Raw genomic sequence first — 26,864 nt, forward strand, 5'->3', positions numbered from 1 at the left:
GGCTCCCCCAACATTGGGAACATGTTTCCTGCCTCCAGTGTGTCCAATCCCTTAATAATCTTATGTTTCAATAAGATCCCCTCTCATCCTTCTAAATTCCAGTGTATACAAGCCCAGCCACTCCAGTCTTTCAACATACGACAATCCCGCCATTTCGGGAATTAACCTAGTGAACCTAGGCTGCACACCCTCAATAGCAAGAATGTCCTTCCTCAAATTTAGAGACCAAAACTGCATACAGGGCCCTGTACAACTGCAGAAGGACCTCTTTGCTTCTCTACTCAACTCCTCTTGTCATGAAGGCCAATATGCCACTAGCTTTCTCACTGCCTGCTGTACCTGCATGCTTACTTTCAGTGACTGATGAACAAGGACACCCAGATCTCTTTGTACTTCCCCTTTTCTTAACTTGATACCATTCAGATAATAATCTGTCTTCCTGTTCTTATCACCAAAGTGGATAACCTCACATTAATCCACATTAAACTGCATCTGCCATGCATCTGCCCCCTCACACAACCTGTCCAAGTCACCCTGCAACCTCATAGCATCTTCCTCACAGTTCACACTGCCACTCAGCTTTGTGTCATCTGCAAATTTGCTAATGTTACTTTTAATTCCTTCATCTAAGTCATTAATGTATATTGTAAATAGCTGCGGTCCCAGCACCAAACCTTGCGGTACCCCACTAGTCACTGCCTGCCATTCTGAAAGGGTCCCGTTAATCCCTACTCTTTGTTTCCTGTCTGCCAACCAATTTTCTATCCATGTCAGTACCCTACCCCCAATACCATGTGCTCTAATTTTGCCCACTAATCTCCTATGTGGGACCTTATCAAAGGCTTTCTGAAAGTCCAGGTACACAACATCCACTGGCTCTCCCTTGTCCATTTTCCTAGTTACTTCATGGTAACTGGATTCCTCCTGTGGGTGACTCTCTACTGAAGCACTCAGAAGAATTTAAAGACATTCCAGCTTTCTTCTCTCAAAATACATGTAATACTTCTCTCTAACGCGTATTTGAATTACTTCTCTCTGGATGCGCCCACCTCTTGGGGGTGAAAGTCTTCCGCACATGGAAGCACCTGACTGTGTGGCGGCGCCGCCGACGAGGGGCGGGCAGCAAGAGTCGGGCGGCAGCAGGCGGGGCCCGGGCAGGCGCATGCGCATGCGCACGCCGCCACTAACCGTCGCTGACACCGCGCGCACGAACCAACCCGAGACGGACACGACGCCGGAACGAGCGCGATGCGGCCCGGCCCGGCCCGGCCCTCCCCGCATCGCGCCCCCCAGCGGGCCGGGCTAGGCTGCAGTGTACTGTACTGCACGACACTACACCCTGTTGCTCATGCATTAGCTCGGCCACTTTAACTAAACCCTATAAATTGCAAGGCATGTGGGCTCGGTATTGAAATATTATTTTCCTCTGCCTAAATAAGATAGAGAGGTACACACAAAGACCTGCAGATGCTAGTATAACCAATAAAAAAAAAGGTCCGGTTGGCAAATCTATCTCGACTGCCTGACTTGCCCGGGGAGTCCCGGCGCGTACGCCCACGCCTCGGGCACGGGCACGGGCGCGGCGGCGGCAGCACGGGGCCAGGTGGCAGAGATCCGGGTCCCGCTGCCCCGCCTCCTCGTGACGCGGCTGTTGGTGCTCATTGTGTCAAAACAGTGAGGGAGCGCGGCCCGGAGCGGCGGAGACACAGGGACAGGGACAGCCCGGGTAAGGGACGACAGGCCCGCCGGCGGCGGAGACACAGGGACAGGGACAGCGACAGCCCGGGTAAGGGACGACAGGCCCGCCGGCGGCGGCGGCGGAGGGAGAGAGAGATGAGGGGGAATGGGACGGGAACTGGATCGCGATCGCGGCTGTGGGTGGTGGGTACACGAACCGTGAGGATGAAGAGGAACCGGGGATGGGGGGGGGGGGGGGGGGATGGGAGAGGGGAGACGGGTATGGGGTGAGGGGGGGGGGATGATAGATTGGGGGTGTAGAAGGGGAATGAGAAGCGGGTGGGAGAGTACGCGAGCCCCCGGGGAGGAGGGGGAGCCCCGGGGGTGAAGGGGGGCAACACGAGAAAGGGTGGGGGAAGAGGCGAGCCCCCTGGGTGGAAGAAGTGGCGACCCCCCTGGGTGGACGAAGAGGCGAGCCCCCTGGGTGGGGGTGAAGGACGAGGCGAGCCCCCTGGGTGGACGAAGAGGCGAGCCCCCTGGGTGGGGGTGAAGGACGAGGCGAGCCCCCTGGGTGGACGAAGAGGCGAGCCCCCTGGGTGAGGGTGAAGGACGAGGCGAGCCCCCTGGGTGGGGGTGAAGGACGAGGCGAGCCCCCCTGGGTGGGGGTGAAGGACGAGGCGAGCCCCGATGCATCCTACAATGCAGCAGTTTTCCGGTACCGGCTGAGGATCGATCGTGCCACGTCCAATATCGCCGATGGATGCGGTTCAGAAAGGAAAAACATTTGTGTCAAGCAACTCAGCATTGTACATAATTCACTATCGAGTCTGGAGAGATCCCCGATCCCCTATCCCCATTTTATGAATTGTGTTTCGGGCCAAGTGTTATGATTTAATTACGTTGTTATCGTTACTGCGTTTTATGGATGTGATCAAACTATTCAAGATGAGACATTGAAGTCTTGTTTGCTTGTTTTGACCGATTTGTTTCCACTTCCAGTTAGGTTGCTTTAGTAGAATTAAGGAACTACGGATGCTGGTTTACCAAGGAAAGACACAAAATGCTGGCGGGACCTCTTCTATTTCCTCACACCTCGACAATCAGGCTGAAGAAGGGTCCCGGTCCGAAACGTCACCTATCCATGCTCTCCAGGGATGACTGACCCGCTGAGTTACTCCAGCATGTTGTGTCTTTCCTAGGTTGTTTTAGTGTTTACTTTATTCAAATTGGCTCTGTTGTAAGTCTATGCAGGAAGTGTATTTTAAAAAATCGTACATCTATAATTTCGCAGATTCCTAGGTTTTAAAAGTGTCATCCGTCTGTACGTAGATTGAGGCTGATTCATCATATAAATTGGTCCGATTCACAAATTCCCTTTCTTACCGTTTTCTTTATTTGGGTATACCGTAGTTAACAGATTCAATTTGGACTCGGGTACATTAGATAAATTCAAGATTTTAATAAATTTGGCCCGTTAATACACCGATCGCCCCACAATCAAACCCAAAACTTGCATTACGTCTTTGATCAGTGACATTTAACGACGGCTTGTAATCTTTACAGATTTTAGTTGCTTTGTTTTTTCTTTTATACGGAAGCCCCAATCCAGCTACAATTTGGATGACAGTGGGTTAATTGTTCAGCTTTAAATTTCCTGAATGCCTCTTTATAATTCCTGTTCTGCACTCATGAGTTTGGTCATATTCTGACCGGTAATACCTAGAATTGTTTAAATTAAGATAACACCTGTATTGCTATTGAAGGAAATTGTAAGATCACAGATGTTAGCAAGTGAATTTGAAACAGGACTGGTGAAAGTAATTTCTATTTAGATTTTACTTCCGATGGAGAAGTTTATTTATAAATAGATGACCAAATATTTACATACTGTACAGCTGTTTTCAGAAGTGCACATTTCTACAGTTCTACTATGCAAATACTGTGCACTATGCAAATGTCTTATTCTACTTGCATTTGCTTCTAATGTATTTATTATTCACAATATATTTAATATAATATTGTAAAAATGTGTTCTGAGATGAACATTTTAAAAAAAATACGAAAGCTGTTTTTTTTTGGAAAAGTTAATAGCTGCAACTGTTTTGTGACACCAGACTGTACAAAAATAATGCATCCTGTCCATGTCTGATAATCTATAAAATGAGCACCAGGTTAATGGCAAATGCTGAAGGTGAGAGTACTAGAATTACCCAAAATATCTCTGTTCTTTTGATCTTCTAAATTAAATCACTTTCATAATTCATTTGTGATTTTAACATTCCAGGCAACAGAATTGGTTTGTTGCAATAGCAACAGACATTTCATTGTAAAACCTCATTGCAGCTAATCTGCCTTCACACGAATGACAGGGCTACTAAAGGAAAAACAAACTACCAAATGGCATTAAGCTCAGTGACCTAGTGCTTTGGATTACTTCCTTGTAATCAATCTAGGACATGTATTTTATATGTTAAAAATTGCACCAAATCTGCATTACAATTGCACGGCATGAAAAATACCACAGCAAACATTAAAAAAAAATCTTGTTTCTAAACAAATCTTTTTTTGCATTATATGAAGATGGCATGCACTGTTACATCTCTAATCACTGGAATATAGCACAAGACGGTATCTAATTAACACTTGCATTATGCCCATCCACTCCCATAACATTGAACTAATGAAAGATAAAGGAATTAAGTGGATGAATGTTTAACCTTCACTGGGTTAAGTGATGAAATGGTAATATAAATGTCTAAATATGCTGTACAGCTTTTACGTGTACTTAAAAGTTTGCCGATTTAAGGATCTGCAGAGGTTCTTAAAATTGTAAATTATACTTTGAATTAGGACTTTCCCTGTTAATTTCTATTATAATTGTTTTCTTTGACAATCACTAGAGACTGGCTGGAGGAAGCTTTATCCAGTGATGGCGGAAGGAGGTTTTGACCCTTGTGAATGCATATGCTCACATGAGCGTGCCATGAGAAGGCTGATAAATTTGGTAAGAAGTTGTACACTGTAATCAATTGTTACATAAATGAGTCTCCATCATTTAAGGGAATGATTGGAATCTTTCTATTCAAAGTTTAACTTGTGTCTGGTTTTACAAAGTAGAAATAACAAACCATATTAATTAAGTACCTTGGACATAGCAAAACATCTCACGATATGTTACAGGAGTTTATTTACAAAATTTCACAGTGAGCCAAGGAGATTGTGAGATGCCTTAAAGTTGGAATTGGAGACGGGGGTGTGAGGACGGAGCTTCATAGCACAGAACATTGGTAACTGAAGGCTTGATCGCCAGTGGATTGATTTGAATTTGGGGTGATGAAAAATTTAACTTCGAATACTGAAATTCAACATTGGAATTTATTTTCTTATGATTGCTTCCATCCAGCATCCACCTGTGCCTCCCAAATCCACCCCTCCCCTACCTGGCTCCATATGCCCATCATCCTTCATCCCTCTGGTGTGCCTCTCACTTCTGTCTCATCATTCCTCCTCTCTTCATACTGTCTATCACCTCTCTCCACTACGAGTCCTGATTCAGTATTTTGCCAAAAAGTTGACCATTCTTTTCCACTCGTGGATGCTCTTGATTTATCGAGTTTCACTAGAGACCCAGGTTTGATCCTGACCTAGGGTGCTGTCTCTGTGGAGTTTGCATGTTCTCCCTGAGACCGCATGGGTTTCTTTTGAGTGCTCCGATTTCCTCACAAATTCCACAGAGGTGCGGGCTTGTAGCTTAATTGGCTTCTGTAAAAATCACTCCTAGCTTATAGGGACTGGGTACAAAAGTACCTTATCTGGTTTTATATCTTTGCTGCATTATTTCCTTAAATTTCCATGGCCTGATCATAAACATAGTTTCCCAATCTATAACTTCAACTTACCTCTCGTACGTTGTTTCTATTATCTTGATTATTCTTGAACACCGTTCACGTTGTGGTCACTTTGTTATTTCAGCCAGAGACTAGTTTTGGTAAGGCTGGTTATGAGGGCTACGGGGAGTTACTCTTTTATTCTCTTCTATACATCAATTGCCGAGATTAAGGAATGTAAAATTGCTGCCAATGTTCAGAGCTGGGTTTGGGGATCATAGATCGACTTTGCGGTTCTAAGCAAATGGTGGTAGACGAATGTTTCCTTTGCAGGAAATGAGCTTGTAATGCATTTAGTTTGAACATTACAAATTCTGCAAAGAATGCTATTAACATTGCAATAGAAACCAAAGATCCCAATTTATGATTTTTCAAGAGTTTCCCCGCCTGATTCAGTTGGTTATTTTACCATCTGGTCAATTGTTAAAATTCCTTATTACATTAATAAAAGCCATTAAGGAAGCACACCAGTCTACTTTTCTATGACTAAATACAAGTGTTTGTATCTTTCTTCTAACCAGTTCCTGAAAAGCTTCCAGATTGTACAAGGTAGATACAAATAATTTATTAGCCAAGTATGTAAGAACATACAAGGAATTTGATTTGCCATACAGTCATAACAAAAAGCAGCATGACACACAACTACATAAAAATTAACATAAACATCCACTGTGATGGAAGGCAATAACATATTATCTTCTTCCCTCCTTTTCTCCCGCGGTCGGGGCAGTTGAACCATCCACAGTCGGGGCGATCGAAAATCCCGCGTCGGGACCATCGAAGCTCCCGCGTCGGGGCAATCGAAGCTCCCACAATCGGGACGGTCGAAGCTCCTGCAGTTGATATGATATGGAAAAAGTCACATTTTCGTCGAGGAAAGAGATTTAAAAAGTTTTCCTCTCCCCCGACCCCCCACATAATACAAAACTAAAGAAACACTAAAACATACATTTAACAACAGACTAAAAACAGCAAAAGAAGAAAAAGACGAGACAGACTGTTAGTGAGGCTGCCATCGTACACTGCCACCTGGTGATGTATATTGTATTCTTAGTACTTTAAAGCAGTCGATTGCAGTTGTCACTCTGGTTGATTGAATAGTTAGTTTGTCTATTTAGTGCAGAGTAGTTAACAGCAGAAAATGTTGAAAGGTTCCAAAGGTCTCAAAGGTCTTTTATTGTCATGTGTACCAATTAAAGTACAGTGATATGCGAATTCCAGTCAATGAGTTCTAAATACAAGTAAACAACCTGGAATTTTAACTTTGTTAGTCTCTTTACAGTGCTTCCTGCCCTGTCTGAATAGTTCCATCATTTCTTTAATCTGTTTTGGATTTCTGGCAAATACAGTTTGTTTGCTTTTTATTATAGCAGGGAAGTAGCCTTTGTAGCTCTGTCTAAATGTGTGTTAAAATCAGAAGCTGTTAGTGCATATGTTCTCGTGATTTGCCATAAAAACAGTCTGCATCAATTTTTTCAACTGCCAGTCATATAAACATGAGTTTGTTATTCATCATTTTGAAGGATGGTTTGCTTACAGTGCATTCAGAAAGTATTCAGACCTTCACTTTTTCACATTTTGCTGCTTTACAGCCTTATTTTAAAATGGATTCAATTCTTTTTTTTATCATCAATCTACACATATAATAAAAAAGCGAAAACAGGTGTTTAGAAATTTTTGGAAAGTAATTAAAAAGATGTTCGATCGGGTTCAAGCCTGGGCTCTGGCTGGGCCACTCAAGGACATTCACGGATTTGTCATAAAGTCACTCCTGCATTGTCTTGGCTGTGTGCTTAGGGTCGTTGTACTGTTGGAAGGTGAACCTCTGCCCCATTCTGAGGTCCAGAACGCTCTGGAGCAGGTTTTCATCAAGGATCTCTCTGTACTTTGCTCTGTTCATCTTTCCCTAGATCCTGACTAGTCTCACACTTCCCGCCGCTGAAAAACATCCCCACAGCATGATGCTGCCACCACCATGCTTCACCATAGGTATGTTATTGACCAGGTTGTGATCCGCTGCCGCTTGGCATTCAAGCTAAAGAGTTCAATCTTGGTTTCATCGGACCAGAGAATCTTGTTTCTCATGGTCTGAGAGTCCTTTAGGTGCCTTTTGGCAAACTCCAAGCTGGCAGCCATGTGCCTTTTACTGAGGAGTGGCTTCCGTCTGGCCACTCTACCATAATGGCCTGATTGGTGGAGTGCTGCAGATATAGTTGTCCGTCTGGAAGGTTCTCCCATCTTCACAGAGGAACTCTGTCAGAGTGACCATTGGGTTCTTGGTCACCTCCCTGACCAAGGCCTCCCCCAATTGCTCAGTTTGGCCGGGCGGCAAGCTCTATGAAGAGTCCTGGTGGTTCCAAAGTTCTTCCATTTAAGAATGACGGAGGCCACTGTGCTCTTCAGGACCTGCAATGCTGCAGAAATTGTTTTATACCCTTCCCCAGGTCTGTGTCTCGACATGATCCTGTCTCGGAAGTCTACGGACAATTCCTTCGTCTTCATGGCTTGGTTTCTGCTCTGACATGCACTGTCAACTGTGGGACCTTCATGGACAGGTGTGTGCCTTTCCAAATCGTGTCCAATCCATTTAATTTGTAGACACATCTCAAGGATAATCAATGGAAACAGGATGAACATAAGCTACATTTTGAGTGTCATAGTAAAGGGTCTGAATACTTATGTAAATGTGATATTTCAGTTATTTCTTTCTAATTACTTTGCAAAAATTTCTAAACACCTGTTTACACTTTTTTATTTTCGGGTATTGTGTGTCGATTGATGATAAAAAAAAGAATTTAATCCATTTTTAAATAAGGCTGTAACAGCAAAATGAGGAAAAATGAAGGGGTCTGAATACTTTCTGAATACACTATGTAAATTTAGTGTCTGCAGAATTGGAAATTATACAGAAGTAAATATTGGGTATTGACACAAAAGTTATTAACTATCTCTATTTAGCATCATTCGTTATTTACTTTTCACTCAGACGACAGTTTGAGTCAATGAGGAACTGAAACCTAAAAAAGGTTCTGTTGGAGGGGAGGAGGGGGGGGGGGGGTGGAGGAGAGGGAGTTGGGGAGGGGAGGCTGCTAGACCAATGTAGGAGAGGCTTTGGGTCCAAGGTCTCGCTTTGGCTGCAGCGCTGGCGCACGGGACTGAGGTAAGTGGCACCCTCTCCCCTTCCCTGTCTCCCCTTACCCGCCCACAGCCCCGGGAGACACTCCCCGCCCGGCAATGGGCTACGTCAGTTGGAGAGGGTTGCCGGGCCCGCAGAATCATTGGGGGAGGTTTGCCCCAGGAGTGGCCCGCAGGAGAGATTTGGACCTAACGGATCCACTTGGTCTAGTATATTACTAAAACTATGTGTTTGTTATGTTATTTGTTTGTGATTTGTTATATATGTTCTTATTTGTGTTAGTTATCCGCTGTGTTTTTGTGCCCCCGTCACGCGATAGCTCGACAATTTTAGGATCACCTTACTCACCTTTGTCGTGGGGACCCTTTCATCCAGGTTTCATTCAAATTGGTCTTGTATTTTTAAAGTTACAGAGATTTAAAATTTTAAAATCTGCTTATCAAAATGATAGGGGAGGGGGGAGTGGTAGAAGTGGGGGGAGGAGGGGAGAGGTAGGGGGTTGGGGGAGGGGGGGAGTGGGAGGGGAGTGGGGGGTAAGGAGGGGAAGGGGAGAGTGGGGGTGCGGGGAGGAGGGGAGGGGGGAGTGGAGGGGTAGGGGGAGTGGAGGGGAGGGGGGAGTGGTGGGGACGGGAGTGGGAGGGGTGGGAAGGGGAATGGTGGAAGTGGGGGGAGTGGGGTGGGGGGAGGAGTGTGGGGTATGGGGGAAGGAGTGGAGGGGGGAGTGGGCGGTGGGGGAGGAGGGGAGTGGGGGTTGGAGGGGTGGGAGTGGGGGGGAGTTGGCGGACGAGTGGGGGTGGGGGAGGAGGGGAGTGGGGGGATAGGGGAGTGGGGGGGAGCAGGACGGGGAGGGGCAAGGAAGCGGCCCAGCCTTCACACTTCCACTCAAGACTGATGCTAGTGCTACAGCAATGTCTCTAATAATTTTGAAACTTAATAGAAAATACAGTTGGTATTTACAATTTTGTCTTTTTTTGGTTTTTAATCATTAAGGTTGTATTGCTTGGCCGTCAGTATAACCTTTGCTAACTAAAAGCAAATATACTACAAATGCTGGAAAACTGAAACTAAAAATTATTAAATACCAGGGAAGCTTATTAGATCAGATTGCATCAGTGGAGGGGGAAATGGGTAACATTTCAGGTCAATGACCTTTCATCAGAACTAGAAAAGTGAGAAGACACATGCTTTGAGTGCAGGGAAGGGGGGAGATTTGGACAGAACTAATGACGTGCTTTAGAGTAAAGACCAAGACCATCCAGATGAACTCAAATGGAAAGAAGTAGAGGGTGATGGTGGAAGGTTGCTTCTCGGACTGGACTTGTGGTGTGCCTCAAGGTTCGGTGCTGGGCACGTTACTGTTTGTCATCTATATCAATGGTTTGGATGTGAACAGACAGGGCAAGATTAGCAAGTTTGCAGATGATACAAAAGTGGGTGGTTTTGCAGATAGTGAAGATGGTTGTGAAAAATTGCAGCAGGATCTTGATCGATTGGCCAGGTGGGCGGAGGAATGGTTGATGGAATTTAATGCAAAAAAAGTGAGGTGTTGCATTATGGGATGTCCAACATGGGCAGGACCTACACAGTGAATGGTAGGGCTCTGTGGAGTGTTGTAGAGCAGAGAGATCTAGGCATGCAGGTGCATAGCTCCCTGAAGGTGGATTCGCAGGTGGATCGGGTAGTCAAAAAGGCTTTTGGCACATTGGACTTCATCAGCCAGAGTATTGAGTATAGAAGTTGGGAGGTCATGTTGCAGCTGTACAAGACGTTGGTGAGGCCACATTTAGTGTATCGTGTTCAGTTCTGGGAACCATGTTATAGGAATGATGTTGTCAAACTGGAAAGGGTTCAGAGAAGATTTACGAGGAAGTTGCCAGGGCTAGAGTGTCTGAGCTATAGGCAGAGGTTGAGTAGGCTGGGGCTCTATTCCTTGGAGTGCAGGAGTATGAGGGGTGATCTTATAGTGTATAAGATCATGAGAGGAATAGATGCATGGAGACTCTTGCCCAGAGTAGGTGAATCAAGGACCAGAGGACACGGGTTTAAGGTGAAGGGGAAAAGATTTAATAGGAATCTGAGGGGTAACTTTTTCACGCAAAGGGTGGTGGATACATGGAACAAGCTGCCAGAGGAATTAGTTGAGACAGGGACTATCCCAACATTTAAGAAGCAGTTAGACAGGTACATGGATAAGACAGATTTGGAGGGATATGGACCAATTGCTGGCAGGTGGGACTAGTGTAGCTGGGACAAGTTGGCTGGTAATGGTACACTGGAAATGTACAAACGCCTTCTCTACAAACATTAGAGGACTAATATGTAAGTTGTGTGAGCTGTTCCACAAGTTAAACATGCAACGGCTTGACATTATCATACTTGTAGAATTGTTCACTGTGGCCAACCATTGCCATCTTGTGTAACTCCTGTCCCACTGGCTAGACAGACAGGTGGAGTGGAGGGAAATGTTTCTACTTGTTAGTGGAATGTGCTACCTGGAAAAATGGTTGCGATTTTTGAAGGCAATAATCTCATGCCTCCACCACCCTCGACCAATACATCCCTACTTCTCCCATCCCTGCAGAATTATAGGAATGTTAGTTTGAGCTAACTAAGCAGACCCTGGTAATGGTGCACGATAAGGACTCTACATCGTCAAAAAGATCAATGACATGAGATGTTGGAACAACGTTTGCTGAATACTTTGCAAGAATGCTTTCAAAGCATTGAATGTATTTCATGTAAAGAAATTTCTCCTACTCTCTACTAAGTCACTCTCTATTGTTAAGTTACTGACTCCTTTATTTTGAAATTCTCAATTGAATAGTATTTATATTCTTTTGCTTCATGTAAATTGTTCCAGTATTTTTTATTTCCTTTATCGTTACAATCCCCATTTGTGATTATCTTAGTGTATACACCTTTGCCAAATACTTTGCCATGTTTCAATGTCCTTTGTTGAAAGCATTGCACCAATTGGCCTAATAATTGTGTGCAAGTTTACTATTAACTCCAAGTTTTTCTCAATGTGCCTCTACTTATAACATGATATTTACAGCATTCCTGCTGTTATCAGGCAACTGAACTATCTTATCACTAACTAGAGAGCGGTCCTGGCCTACCACATACCTCATTGGAGACTCTCCGACTATCGATAATCGGACTTTACTCGACTTTATCTTGCACTAAACATTATTTGCTTTATCCTGTATCTGTACACTGTGGCTGGCTTGATTGTAATCATGTATAGTCTTTCCGCTGACTGGATAGCATGCAACAAAAAAGCTTTTCACTGTACCTTGATACATGTGACAATAAACTAAACTAAATATTGGTTATTGTGTGGCATTTTCTACACAAAATTGAAGGTAGTTTTGTATTTGAATTCCATCCCCGTCAACCATATGTTATCTTATCACCATCCTCCATAATCTTTCCCTTGTATATATTCAATGATTCTTTATCTTTCCTAGCTATATAGGATATTGATGATATCTTTGCTGGGGCCATGTATCATGCCAGGATACAATTGATTAGACCCCAGGGATTTAACTATCTTTATGCGTTTTAAGACCTACAGCACCTCCTCTTCTGTAAAGTGGACTCTCATTAGGACTTCACTATTAGTTTCCTTGAGCTCCCTAATATCTGTGCCTCTCCCCAAGGTAAATGCAGATGAGAAATAGACAGGTTCATGGATAGGAAAGTTTTAAAAGGAGATAGGCCAAATGCCAGCAAATGAGATTCGCTTAGATGGGGCATCTTGGTTGGCATGGATGAATTGAGTCAAAGGGCCTGTTTCTGTGTTGTAGCTCTATGACAATAAATATTTGTTTAACACCTCGCCCATCTCCTGTGGATCCACAGGATCAACCTTGTTGATCTTTAAGGAGCCATATTCTCTCCCTGGTTATTCTTTTCATCTAATAATATACTTAGAAATTCTGAGGACCCTTATTTATCTTCCAAAGTTGCATCATTTCCCCTTATGCCCGCCTAAGTTTCCTTTTTACTACTGTTATTCGATACTCCTCGATGGATACAAATTGTACCAGCTGCCTATTGTACTGAAGAGTATTATGGTCAAATTTACTAGGATACTGATAATTTATTGTACATTTATTAGTGATGTTGCGTTTAATGTGCCTGTAAAGATGCAGCCAGTGAGAATTCCATTGTTCTAGGTATAATTGGCAACTAAACATTCTTGACATATGACTATACCTGACATATTATGTCATAGAGTTGTACAGCACTGAAACATGCCATTTGGCCCAATTTGACCATGCTGAACAGTTCCTATAGCTGAACTAGTCCCATTCGCCAGCGTCAGCCCATGTCCCTCCAAACCTTTCCCATCCATGCTCCTGTCCAGGTGTCTATTAAACGTCATCATTGTACCCATCTCTACAATTTCCTTTGACAGCCTGTGTCATATACACATCACACTTTGCATGAAGAAATTGCCCCTTGGGTCTCTCACCTTAAACCAATATCAATAGACAATAGGTGCAGGAGTAGGCCATTCGGCCCTTTGAGCCAGCACCACCATTCAATGTGATCATGGCTGATCATTCTCAATCAGTACCCCGTTCCTGCCTTCTCCCCATACACCCTGACTCCGCTATCCTTAAGAGCTCTATCTAGCTCTCTCTTGAAAGCATCCAGAGAATTGGCCTCCGCTGTCTTCTGAGGCAGAGAATTCCACAGATTTACAACTCTGACTGAAAAAGTTTGATCTCATCTCCGTTCTAAATGGCCTACCCCTTATTCTTAAACTGTGGCCACTGGTTCTGGACTCCCCCAACATTGGGAACATTTTTCCTGCCTCTAACGTGTCCAATCCCTTAATAATCTTATATGTTTCAATAAGATCCCCTCTCATCCTTCTAAATTCCAGTGTATACAAGCCTAGTCGCTCCAGTCTTTCAACATATGACAGTCCCGCCATTCCGGGAATTAACCTAGTGAACCTACGCTGCACGCCCTCAATAGCAAGAATATCCTTCCTCAAATTTGGAGACCAAAACTGCACACAATACTCCAGGTGCGGTCTCACTAGGGCCCTGTACAACTGCAGAAGGACCTCTTTGCTCCTATACTCAACTTCTCTTGTTATGAAGGCCAAAATTCCATTGGCTTTCTTCACTGCCTGCTGTACCTGCATGCTTCTCTCGCACTGGATGACTCTACTCTGGCCAAAAGACTGACTATTCACCCTGTGCCTCTCATGACATTGTACATCTCGAGAAGGTAATCCTGCCCCTCCATACAACTCAGGCCCTCGAGACCTGATAACAACCTGGTGAATCTTTTCTGCATCCTTTCCAGATCATGATCTCCTTCCTATAGCAGGGTGACCAGAACTGCACACAATACTCCATATATGATCTCACCAATGACTTGCACAGATGTAGCATGATATCCCATGTATCCAATACCCATACTAATCTAGGCAATCATGCCAATCACTGCTTTCACCACTTTCAGGAGACATTGTACCTGTACTCCTTGGTATCTCTGTTCTACAACACTCACCAAGGTCCTATAATTTGCAGTGTAATTCCTACCCAGCTTTGTCTTTATCAAAATGCACCACCATATGTCAGAGTGCACCAACTCATGTCAGAGTTGGAAACTCTGGAATTATGTTTCCTCCTTTTCCTTGACCAGGGCCTCAATCTCTTGTCATCTAGGGTTCCCTACTCCTGTCAACTTTGCCCGTCGCTCTAACAGGAACAGGCTAGTCCCGAATTCCCACTCTCTTGCTTTTAACAGTGCCTGCCATCAAAATTGCACCAATTTAGGACTTTAACTGTGGACCAATTGTATACTTTTAGAGGCTTTTGTTTTACACATCAGGGCAATATCACAGGCCCTGTGCTACTTTTCCCATTCTCCCTCCTCCTGTCTGGCATGCTGTTCTGTCTGTCCACTGCACTCATGCTGTTCTCCAGTATGATCGAGATTATCTACAAGGAAAGTAGGAACTTTAATATATCTTGTGGCTTTATCTCAACCCTACAGAGAGGGGCTGACTGACCAGACCATTGTAATTCATGTGTTTAACGGCAGCTTGAACGTTATGTACTGTGCTACTAATGTTAGGGCTGAATGTAAATAAAATGCTGCACTGCCATTTGCACCAACCCATCATTTAAACTGAGCTCTCATTGGTATTTTATAGGAAGCACAGTCGTGGGTTAAGGTTTGGGACATAGCTTGCCTCTCATTTTCCCTCTCCTCGACTGCCTTATCTGCCACGACCCATCTTCTCTTCTTACACTGGCATTTGCAACCAAAATTGTATGGGTCTTGTCATTAACTCGTAACTTTTCTTTCTCTCACCATTTCTATGACTGTTTGTAGCCCACTAGCGATTTAAGTAACCCGGACTCCCTTCCGTCAGCTCGTTTGGTTCTTGTTTTGGTCCCCGGTTGTCGTCTTCTCAGACTCTCAGTGCTCTGTTAGTCCAACGTCCCAGATGGACCCTGCTCGCAGTGCCAATTTGTAGACTGAAAGAATTCACATGGAGCCCAGTGTTGGAACCACAATGCCAACGAAGACAGGCTATTCTCAGGCAATACCACCAGTTTTCCACCCCAACAAAGTAACTTCCTCAAATAATTCTTCAACTTTTAATCTGAGCCTCCACCACTCTGGAGGTTTGGACACGTTCTTGGGAATGGGAATCGTGGTTTAAAAGACAACATTCAGTGGCCTTCTCTCACTCCAGAAGATCTGAGATTGTAAAATTGTAGGAATCTTCATTCCTATTACAGCAGTCATATTAAGCTGCAGTTGGTTTTTGAATATAGGTCTATTTAGCTGCATTAGAAAGGATTGCAAATAATCTGCTCGACTGAGTTGAAAACACAAGAGTCTGTAGATGCTGGAATCTTGAGTGGGGAAAAAGCAAATTGCTGGATTGTTTTGCGTTGGGAACCTTCCAACTAATGGAGAAATGTTCCCATCATGAAAATGAAAGGTACCTATTCTCTGCTTTATTCTGAAAAAAGATACTCGGCTAAGTTATTGCCTTTCACAAAATATAGAATCACACTTTCCCCCGTTTCTCTTTTTCAGCTACGTCAATCACAATCGTACTGCACAGACAATGAGTGTCTGCAGGAATGTAAGTTCTGCTTTAGTTTAAATTGATCATTCGGTCAAATTGTGTAAATGTTGGTGGTTGATTTGGAGGTCATTGATCTTCTGTTATTCACGTGAACAAAAAATATTTACCGAGCTCCAGGTTGAAAATTGGTAATCTTCTCTTTCCCACAGCATATAGGCAGTTCCCAGGTTATGAGGGTTCTGTTGGGAGGGTTGGGGAACAGATTTATCTGGTTAGAAACATTTTAAATATATAATAATCCATACCGTATTGCTCTACGTACACTTGCTATAATTCTTCCATTTCATTGAACAATCATTTTATTTGTAAAAAAAAGAGTGATATTAAAGTTGGATAGTTCTTTGAATGACTTTTACGTGCAAAAACCTCCTGTTTTAATTGGAGCACAAGATGATACTGTAGATCTGGGCATTAAAACTTGCAATCAATGCCTAATGTAAATGGAAGAGTGGGGTACAATTATAGTTATACTTTTCCACATCATTCTGCCCATGGAATTATTAGACTGTTCATTTTGGAGTCCATTTGCTTAAACTGTTATGTTTAGGCAATATTAATAGTCAGGTTCTTCACATGGAGTAATTACATTTCCATAGTCACTGCAATTGCAAGTTTTATTTTCAAAGCTCCTTTGTATCCCAAGGCACATGATAGGGAGTTCATTAAAAAAAAATCAAGACTAGTGTTCATTTCAGAGCACTTATGAGGAAGTTTCTGCTGAGGTGTGCACCCGAGCCAGAACGAGAGCACATTAGGTGGTTCCACAGTGCAGGGAAGAAGGTCAAGAGAGCAATAGTTATGGGAATTGTATAATTAGAGAAACAGATGTGTTTCTGCAGCATGTGCTGTTGGAGAGAATTTACTACCTTGGCAGAGTGTTGAAGAGGTGAATATAGATTCAGAAGGGAGAAAAACAAAACTGGAAATGGAAGAAAGATAGTGGGAGAATTTGGAAGATCGAGCAAGGTTTAGAAAACAAACAGAAATGGAGTCTGCCTTTATTTACTGGTATAAACTTAAATGCAAGAGGTTTAGTGAACAACTAGACGAAGTGGACCAATTGGGCCCAAACCTCTCCTGCATTGGAGCAGCACCCTCTCCTCCCCCTCCCCTCCCCTCCCCCTCCTCTCCCCCTCCCCTCCCCTCCCCCTCCTCTCCCCCTCCCTCCCTCCCTCCCTCACAGCCTCCCCCTCTGCCCCCCTCCCTCCATTCCTCCCTCCCCCCCCCTACTCTCCCCCTCCTTTTCAGCATTTCACAATTTTATTTTCAATGAAGAAGCAGGACAGATGGAAGGATGCCAGTGGAACAGCGTTTTTGTGATGGTGATCGTAATTCGATTAGATTTAGCACTATTCTGAATAAGGGATATATAGGAATAAAGGCAGTAAATTGGGGGTAAAGCCAGTTTTATTGAACTGATTTGTCAAAAATAGACTGGAAACATCAACTTGAATATAACTCTATCTCAGTGAAGTGGGAGATATTTAAGAAGCTGATACAAAGAATTCTGGGTAAACATGTTCTGGCAAAGAAAAAGTGGGGCTGCCAATTCTACAGCCCCATGCATGACATGATGGATAGACAATAACATAAGGCAGACAAAGGAAGTTTTCTGTTTGACACTCAGCTTGGTGCAGTAGAAAGCCTGCAAGAGTATGGAAAGTGTAGAAGTGAAATTGAAATGAAAATTGGGAAAGCAGGAGTTTAATTCTGGTAAGTGTGGGGTTTTGCATTTTGAGAAGTCAAACCAGGGCAGGATCTTCACAGTTGATGGTAGGGCCCTGTGGATTGTTGTAGAGCCAAGGAATATAGGAGTACAAATGCATGGTTCACTGCAAGTGGTGTCGCTGATAGATAGTGTGGCAAAGAAGGCCTAACACATCAGCAGTTGAAAAGCTATTAGACAGGGTTCTTTGGGATATAATTTAGCTTTAAGTTTCTGTTTTAGAGATACAGCATGGAAACAGGCCCTTCAACCCACCAAGTCCACGACGACCAACGATCACCCATTCATACTAGTTCTATGTTCCATTTCCGCATCCATTCCCTAAATACTAAGGGCACATTACAGAGGTCAATTAACCTACAAACCCACACATCTTTGGGATGTGGGCGGAAACCAGAGCACCCAGAGAAAACCCACACTGTCATGGGAGAGCATGCAAACGCCACACAAATAGCACCCATGGTGAGGATTGAACCCGGGTCTCTGGCGCTGTGAAGCAGCAACTCTACCAGCTGTGCTGCCCATTTACTTACATTTGAAACTGAATGGGCTCATCAGGGAGAATCAGCATAGCTGTGTCTGTGGCGGGTCATGTCTAAGGTGATTGATGAGGAAAGGGGGGTGGATGTTGTTACATTGGTATTAACAAGGCATTAGTCTGAAAAATACTACAGGTGTAGAAAGCAATTTTGGGTGCTGTGTGTAATGAATTTCCTAGCATGAGTTACAGTTTTGGTTTTGTACAGAGCATATTGATGATCATGTGCCAACTCGAGTAACATCAGGCCAGGTTTCCAAAACCCTACTATTGGATACCATCACAATTGGCAGCACTCGCAAGGTTTTCCAATTGGAAATGTCAGGGGTTATGAGCAGAATGGGGTTATGAGGGAAAGATAGATCGCCATGATTGAGTTGGAGCCAAATGTCCTAATTCTGCTCCAATCACTTATGAACTAATGAACTTATGGAAGACAGGCAAAGAGTTGAAGGTGCCTATGTATCTATTTTCCAGTTGCCTTCCAATTCATCTTTTAAGGGCCACCATTATAACGCCAAGGTCTTAACAGACGTCAGTATCTCAGTAACCCAGTGGAGCGGCACAGTGGTGCAACAGTAGAGCTGCTGCCTCATAGAGCCAGATACCTGGGTTTGATCCTGACTTCAGGCACTGTCTGTGTGGAATTTGTATGTTCTCCCTGTGACAATGTGGGTTTTCTCTGAGTGCTCCGGTTTCCTCCAACATCCCAAAGACCTGCAGGTTTGTAGGTTAATTGGCTTCTGTAAATTGTCCCTATTGTTAGGATGCAAAAGTGGATAATGTAGTACAAGTGTTTGATGGTCGGCATATCATATCATATCATATCATATATATACAGCGCGGAAACAGGCCTTTTCGGCCCACCAAGTCCGCGCCGCCCAGCGATCCCCGCACATTAACACTATCCTACACCCACTAGGGACAATTTTTTACATTTACCCAGTCAATTAACCTACATACCTGTACGTCTTTGGAGTGTGGGAGGAAACCGAAGATCTCGGAGAAAACCCACGCAGGTCACGGGGAGAACGTACAAACTCCTTACAGTGCAGCACCCGTAGTCAGGATCGAACCTGAGTCTCCGGCGCTGCATTCGCTGTAAAGCAGCAACTCTACCGCTGCGCTACCGTGCCGCCCTCAGTGGATTCAGTGAGGCAAAGGACCTGTCTCCATGCTGTATCTCTAAACTCAAAACCATCAGGCTAAGGAACACTACGAAACAAAATATGAACTGTCTCGAGTGCCTAAGGGACTTGTGTAGAAAGCAGCCCATTCAATATCACTTTTCTTTGTCATTCAGAAGTAATATCTAGAAGGGTGTGTAAAATCAATGTTGCACCTGACCCTGTATGTTTGCCAGGGAACAGGTTAGGTTGAGTAGCCCCACAACATCTTTCAGAACAGTAATTTCAATATTCATTCTTTCCCTTCAGTGCCTGGACCAAACACTGTGAATGATAATGGAATGACAGTTTATATGATTATGATGGCTTGGATGGTCATTGCGCTTGTATTGTTCCTGATGAGACCTGCTGGCCTGAGAGGATATCGAACAGGTGGAAAATCACAAGGGCCACACAATGTAAGTTGGCTTACTTGCATAACAACATGAACAAAATTTGCATGCCTTCTGAATCATTTAAGTTAACTAAATTCACAATGACATTAGCTGTCATTATTGTTCTGAATATGTCCGATGTTTTAAACCCATGTTTGTTATTCAATAGCTATGCTTCAGACAAAGCTGCCCCATTACAATGCTGATTATTTGTCCTTTGCCAACAAGATTTTTTATTAAAGATAGGCCTGAAAATTGGCTGCATTGTTTTTCAGATGTAAAATGCAACAATTCCCACTTGTGCAGCTTTGTTAATGTAATCAACTGTTCCAAGGTGCTTTGCAGGACTATTATCAAAACAACATGACACAAATCCACACAGGAAGACGTTGGCTTAGCTGTCCTAGAATATTTTCATATTGGGGAGTATTAAGGAGGATTTTGGAGAGAATTGGCATTGGTTTATTTTTGTCACATTTACCAAGATATAGTGTAAAATCTTTGTTTTGTGCACTGTCCGAGTAGATCATACAGGAACCCTAATGAAGTAGATTGGATGATCAGAAATACATCCTTAACATGAGACGTCAGTTCAAGGGTCTGATAACATTATGCAGTTTCTTGTCGTCTTGGGCAGAGCATTTTCCCATACCAAGCAGTTAAAATGAGGCAGAACGGTTAGGAAATATATTGCTTGCCTTGACAGCTTAAGACATACAATTTGGTATTAGGGGGCAAAAATGGAAAATATTGGATATTATAGAATACCATGTAGAAAAAGCAGGTGAGTAATTGAAAAGGCATAACTTAACTGTAATCTGTCATAGGCCAGCAAGCATTGAGGTAATGGTTCAATGGAACTTTCTGCATATTGGGATATACTGGCACAAGTTGTGAGTGATTTGGGATTTATGGAAGTTAGAATAAAGGCCTTGAACACAATTATGTTGAAATACTCAAGTCTAGAGATACCAAGATATAATAATAATAATAATAATAATATATTTATTTTATATAGCGCCTTAACACATGCACAAAGCGCTTTACAAATACAATTAACATAGAAACAAACAGACAAACAGACAAACTATCCTGACGGAAAAGCGGCGAATAATCAACGCCAGCGTCCTCTCACGTCAGGGTCCGGCAGTAGACATTAAAGAACACAAGACACACAGATACAATTTTTTACACAAAACAGCCATCACAGTGATTGCTCTAGGCATACCCTCACTGTGATGGAAGGCAAAGTCTTATCTCCTCCTCGTTCTTCTCCCGTGGCGCCACGAGGCGATCGAGGCTCCCAACCCCTTGAAGCCCCCACCGGGCGATGGAAAGTCCCAGGGTCGAGCCGAGCAGGCCGATGAAAGTCCTGAACTCAGAAAGGAGAGTAAACAGTGGAATGTTGTGGAGGTGAAAATAGGTGTTCCTTGCAATGATGCTTATCTCATAATCTCTGCACATATTGATGGGAGAGAAGCCAAAGTAATATTGATCCTTTTGAACTAATGATAGGACTCTGGGACAGCTTGACTGTTTGAGGGAAAAGTAAAATTAGCCAAGTTGTTTATCAGCTGAGCCACATTAAGGAATAAGGGTGGTTTGGAGAGACAATCGGAGAGGGGAGGGGGGGTCAAAATCACTGAAGATTTGCAGTAATGATGCATGTTGATAGGAGTGCTTCTGCTCCATCTTATTTAGCATTCAGGTTTGATTTTAAAACTTTAGGTCTTTCTTTACTGTCGGTGTAAGGGGGTAAAAAGCATACCTCAGCATTTTTTCACCCTTTTGACAAGTACAGGAAGGTTTGTATATTTAAATTTGTTTGGCACAGACAGACTGCTGGAGAATATACACTGTATTTTAGTCCATTATATTACCCATTCTTCTAAGCATTGTAATGACTTGCATGGTGGTCTTGTCTCCTTCATTCTTACTTAACTCATTTGTTAGCTATTAGAAAAGCTAGATTTTATCTTTACAAAGTCAACTGTGTGCAATGGTTTCCTTTGTTTAACCGTGTCCTTTGTTTACTCTATTGTTTAACTGTGAAAGGTTACTTTGTATTTTTGTTCTAGGATGATACATGAAAGGGATATGGTGGATCAGCTTATTCCACTCATTGCCGTGCCCTCATACGTATTTATGAAGCCATTTGAATACTGACAGCACATTGTGAAAATATACAATATTATTTATGATTTGCAATGCCATTCAATTTGTTTTCCAGAATCCAAGGCAAGAACCTCCTGCTCCTCCCGTGGATTAGCTTTATGGATATGGATTTCTTGCAGTTACCAGCTAAGAAACCAGCTGACCAAACCAATAACTGTGGCCTGAATAATTGCCAAAACTGTTAGTTTACTGATGTATATTTTACTGATATTTTCATAAAATAATCACTATTCCTAATATAGTACTTATAATAGTTGAACAGTTAATTGCACTACTTTAAAAAAACCTCTTCTATTTTAGACAAATTAAAACATTCCTTTTAAAAGCATTTGGAGAAAGATGAGTATTCCTATAAGGCACATCTCTGCTAGTGATGTTATGAACAGATGTTGTCCATGAGAAGTGTGGGACAGTGGGATATTTTCAATATCACATCTGTCACTGTACTTTATATTGGGGTCAACGCCAGCAGGATATCCTTATCATTGTTAATTTACCCTAATAAGATTATAATAACTTTTATTCATGCCAGTTTTGGGGTGATAATTAGACAGAAATGACTTGAGCATTGTTACATTGACTCCTCCTTTCAGATTTTTGATGCCAGTAGATTTTATCTGTAACTTGTTTGAAATAGTTGTTTTAAAATCCTATTCCTGTAAAATGCAGACTTTTGAAAATTCTTACTTTCTGTACAGTGCAGTATATTCCACACACTTTTTGGCTTATCAGTATATTTCATTTTAATGTTCTGGTATTCAGTATGATGTATACCAGTGCCAACCTATACTGCTTATGTATTATTTAAATGTACACTAGCATCCATCAATTTCAAGGATGCACTACTGACTTCTCTACATTTCCAGTGCCAATGCTGTTCCGAATTTGTATGCCAATTAGTAATGTTCAATTGGAAGATAATCTATTTAGCCTTAATCTGAGTTCCAAGGGAAGACATCTCTACCAAAATATTTCTCCCCTTACATTTGATAAGGACCTGAGCGTTTATTGCACACTAGATTCAAAGTAATTGTGTAATGGTGCCTGCTAAATTGGACAAAATGTTTGCTGCATCTCTGATCAGATGCCATTTTATTACACAAAATCTTTGCACTTAAGAAAACAATGCTTGAATTAGGCTTTAAAATGCATACATTCAATCGAAATGTCTTTCTTCATTTATATTATTGTGGACATACGTGAACGATGCATTTGATTTTTATGTGAGTAAAATTTTCAGGTTGAAAGGCCAGTCTGTGATGTATGTGGAGCAGCAACACTCTTAACTCATGTTCACAATTCCTTATTCAGTTCGGTTTCTTTTTAGTGTTGCCGTGGGATGCATGATATGGATGGGGATGGTTTAGGAAATCTGGATAATAATCTAAACTCCTACATTCCTAAAACATTGTAGTATTGCATAGGTGAAGGCTAAGAGCAATAGGATCTGAAATGGGGTGTAAAATAAGAAACTTGAACTTCATTTCAACTTGTGGACTAGATCAACTGCTTTGCAAGCACAGAAGACCCTGTAAGTTCATTATCTTCAGAATAATTCTGATTTTATTTTACCTATTTTCTTTAATTGTATTGCTCCATATTTTTTGTTTGAATGGATCACTGTCTCTGGTAGATTGTGTATAGAAAACATTTGAGATAATCTTTGTCTCGTAGTCAGCAAAGCTCAGTCCACCTATTTTGGCCAAGGTAGCACTTGGGGCAGGGCTGTTACATTTGGGCGTAGTTCACATAAAGGTTGCTCTTTGCGGTTATTGATGAAGTTTCATGTGTTTCATTGGGAAGGGTAATATTAAGCTTTGCTTGAATAATCTTTGGGTGAATAGTCAAAAAAACATAATACCAACAGATGGATAATGGTTGTTACAAGCTATGAAGGACAAACTGTCACCAGTGGAAATATGCCCCCAGAGAATGGCATAAAGCCTGACCAGAGGAGTTATAAACAGTAGAATGTAGGATTGTGATTAATGTATCTCCTAATTTTAAGACCCTGTGAGTATTTTTTTAAAGAATATTTTTCAGTTTTGTATTTTATAAACCATATAAATGATATGGCAAAATAAGGTACTGGGACAAAATAAAGTGCAAACCTTGCCAAATAAGGTTTTGGTATTCACAACTGATGATGGGATGACCTTCACCCATGCGGGGTTTGTAGCCATTTATTATTTGTCATAACCACTGGTTACCTTCTACCGTTAAAATTCTCTGATAGTGGAATGTTTTTAAGGACCTTACATCCTTGCATACCCGTAACACAAGAAGTTCAGTCCATTATGTTACAAACATGTCATCTGCTGTTTTCCTAACATTTAGTTACGGAGTTGCTAAATCAGGAGATTCTGGTTTCCAGAAAATAATTCATAACTTGCCTATGGAAGAGTGGTTAGACTTGGGAGTGGTGAGGAGGGTTCCCCTTTCACCAAGATAAATGTTGCTGTCATTCCCATTGAACCAAACCTCGGGGAAAGAAAAGTGATATCTATTTTTAAATGTTTTTGATCTATAATAATAGTGCATTTTAATAATTTGAACACATGTAATATCTGACTTAAACTACTGTATATTACTGTCCAATTTGATTCGCCACTTTTTACTTTAGTTTTATTCTTACTCCTGTTGAAGTCAGATGGAAATGGCTGCCAACAATTTATGGAAAAACATTGCAATATACCAATTTTCATTATTATCACAATTTATTAATCATTTAAAATGTGTTATTGATACCACTAAGCCATCTAATTTCATTGAATGATAATGCTACTTAAAGGGTTTATTGATATTTTGAGCACTTTAAAAAAGAAAATTATCCCAGGGGTATTTTGTTGCAGCATCACTTCTGAATCACAGTTTGATAATGCATGTTATCAAACAAATGATATATGATGCTTATACTATATATTCATATAATTCTGGGTCAATGTTTGTTTCATTTTATTCTAGGTAAAATTTGCTTTGTTTAATATGAAGGTTGATATCATCTTTGCACCTCTTAGGATATTTTGTTTAGATTTAGATATTGCAGATTTTAATTTAAAGGGAAAAAATAATAATTAAAGTATTTGTGCTGATTTATGTTGTGCTCCATAATTAAGATCTATGATTGACCTCCTTTCTGTCTGCATCCTGCTAATCAATACTAGATTGGAACCATTTGGGAACAAGTGAGAGGTCATCCCACCTAAAGCAAAATAAAATTACATTTAGGTTTGCAGACTCATGTGGAGCTAGGAACCGAACTAAGTGCAATCATACAAAAGAACCTGCAGAGAACATGACTGCCAACTTTCTCGGCTATAAAAGATGTAGTGGTCCAAGAGAGAGTTGTGGGATAATATTACTTTTGGGGAAACTTGCAATATTATTTATATTGCTGTCACAAGTTATGGGATGCATTGCTTGCTTTTTCAAAATGGTGTAAATTAAATTTATAAATATGCCAACAAAGTTGTAGCCATGTTAAACGTATGTAAAATAATTGTTAATTCTTGATTCTGCTTGTACTACAATTAGTGCCATTCATGGCTTTTTAAAACTTTAAGGAATTGTCATTGGGATGATGGCTTCTACTTTGCACACTTTGTTCCATATTAAAAGTTTATATGGTTATAAACATGGAATAAATTGTCTTTTTTATTTAGAGTGCATGAAAGCAGAAACAGCTGTTTGAACTCAAACATTGAATGCACATTAAAACCCCAAACTGTCATTGGCTTTTAACATAACTTCTCCCACTGCACAGTAGCCTTTATGTTTACGATCTTTTCAATTTATGCTTGATCTATTTAGTGCATATAAATAAGTTTTTTTTAGAAAATAGGTGCAGGAGGAGGCCATTTGGCCCTTCATTGTGATCATGGCTGATCATCCACAATCAGTAACCTGTGCCTGTCTTCTCCCCATACCCCGAGAGCTCTATCTAACTCTCTTTTAAATTCATCCAGTGAATTGGCCTCCACTGCCTTTTGTGCCATAAATTCACAACTCTCTGGGTGAAAAAGTTTCTTCTCACCTCAGTTTTAAATGGCCTCCCCTTTATTCTTAGACTGTGGCCCCTGGTCCTGGACTCCCCCAATATTGGGAACATTTTTCCTGCATCTAGCTTGTCCAGTCATTTTATAATTTTATACGGCTCTATAAGATCCCCTCTCATCCTTCTAAACTCCAGTGAATACAACCCCAGTCTTTCCAATCTTTCCTCATATGACAGTCACCCAATCCCAGGTATTAATCTCGTGAACCTACGCTGCCTGCCTCAATAGCAAGGACGTCCTTCCTCAAATTAGGAGACCAAAACTGCACATAATACTCCAGATGTGGTCTCACCAGGGCCCTATACTACTGCAGAAGGACCTCCTTGCTCCTATACTCAAATCCTCTCATTATGAAGGCCAACATGCCATTAGCTTTCTGCACTGCCTGCTGTACCTGCACGCTTACTTTCAGTGACTGGTGTACAAGAACACCAAGGTCTCGTTGCACTTCCCCTTTACCTAATCTGAAACCATTGAGTTAATAATCTGTCTCTTTGTTTTTGCCACCAAAGTGGATAACCTCACATTTATCTACATAAAATTGCATCTGCCATGCATCTGCCCACTCACTCAACCTGTCCAAGTCACCCTGCAACCTCCTAACATCCTCTTCGAAGTTCACACTGCCACCCAGCTTTGTGTCATCTGCAAACTTGCTAGTGTTACTTCTAATTCCATCATTCAAATCATTAATATATATATGTAAATAGTTGCGGCCCCAGCACCATGCCTTGCGTCACTCCACTCACCACTGCCTGCCATTCTTAAAAGGACCCGTTTATTCCTACTTTTTGCTTCCTGTCTGCCAACCAATTCTCTATTGATGTCAATACCCTACCCCCAATACCATGTGCTCTAATTTTGCTCACCAACCTCCCGTGTGGGACCTTATCAAAGGCTTTCTGAAAGTCTAGATACACTACATCCACTGGCTCTCCTTCATCCATTTTACTTGTCACATCCTCAAAAAATTC

The 26,864-nt window shown here is 42.0% G+C and overlaps 1 protein-coding gene across 2 annotated transcripts; it reads left to right on the forward strand.

Moving 5' to 3' along the window:
• The first annotated feature begins 1,549 nt into the window (after positions 1-1,549).
• Positions 1,550-25,469, forward strand: smim14 (small integral membrane protein 14). 2 transcript variants are annotated; one of them, XM_078399669.1, is made up of 5 exons: positions 1,550-1,726; positions 4,578-4,681; positions 15,784-15,832; positions 19,536-19,684; positions 21,891-25,469. In XM_078399669.1, exons 2-5 carry the CDS (start codon positions 4,607-4,609, stop codon positions 21,927-21,929), a joined length of 312 nt encoding a protein of 103 aa, XP_078255795.1. In that variant the 5' UTR covers positions 1,550-1,726; positions 4,578-4,606; the 3' UTR covers positions 21,930-25,469. The 2 variants fall into 2 exon arrangements, with proteins under 2 accessions (XP_078255795.1, XP_078255785.1); XM_078399659.1 differs by having other exon boundaries at positions 1,551-1,786.
• The last annotated feature ends 1,395 nt before the right edge of the window (positions 25,470-26,864 follow it).

The sequence above is a fragment of the Rhinoraja longicauda genome, chromosome 1, assembly GCF_053455715.1.
Source record: "Rhinoraja longicauda isolate Sanriku21f chromosome 1, sRhiLon1.1, whole genome shotgun sequence".
NCBI lineage: Eukaryota > Metazoa > Chordata > Chondrichthyes > Rajiformes > Arhynchobatidae > Rhinoraja > Rhinoraja longicauda.

Excerpts from the sequence above, each read along its gene's own strand:
- smim14 (XM_078399669.1), top strand. The coding sequence starts at position 4,607 with ATGGCGGAAGGAGGTTTTGACCCTTGTGAATGCATATGCTCACATGAG. Across the intron at positions 4,682-15,783 it reads TGAGAAGGCTGATAAATTTG|CTACGTCAATCACAATCGTA; the intron begins GTAAGAAGTTGT and ends TCTCTTTTTCAG. Across the intron at positions 15,833-19,535 it reads CAATGAGTGTCTGCAGGAAT|TGCCTGGACCAAACACTGTG; the intron begins GTAAGTTCTGCT and ends CTTTCCCTTCAG.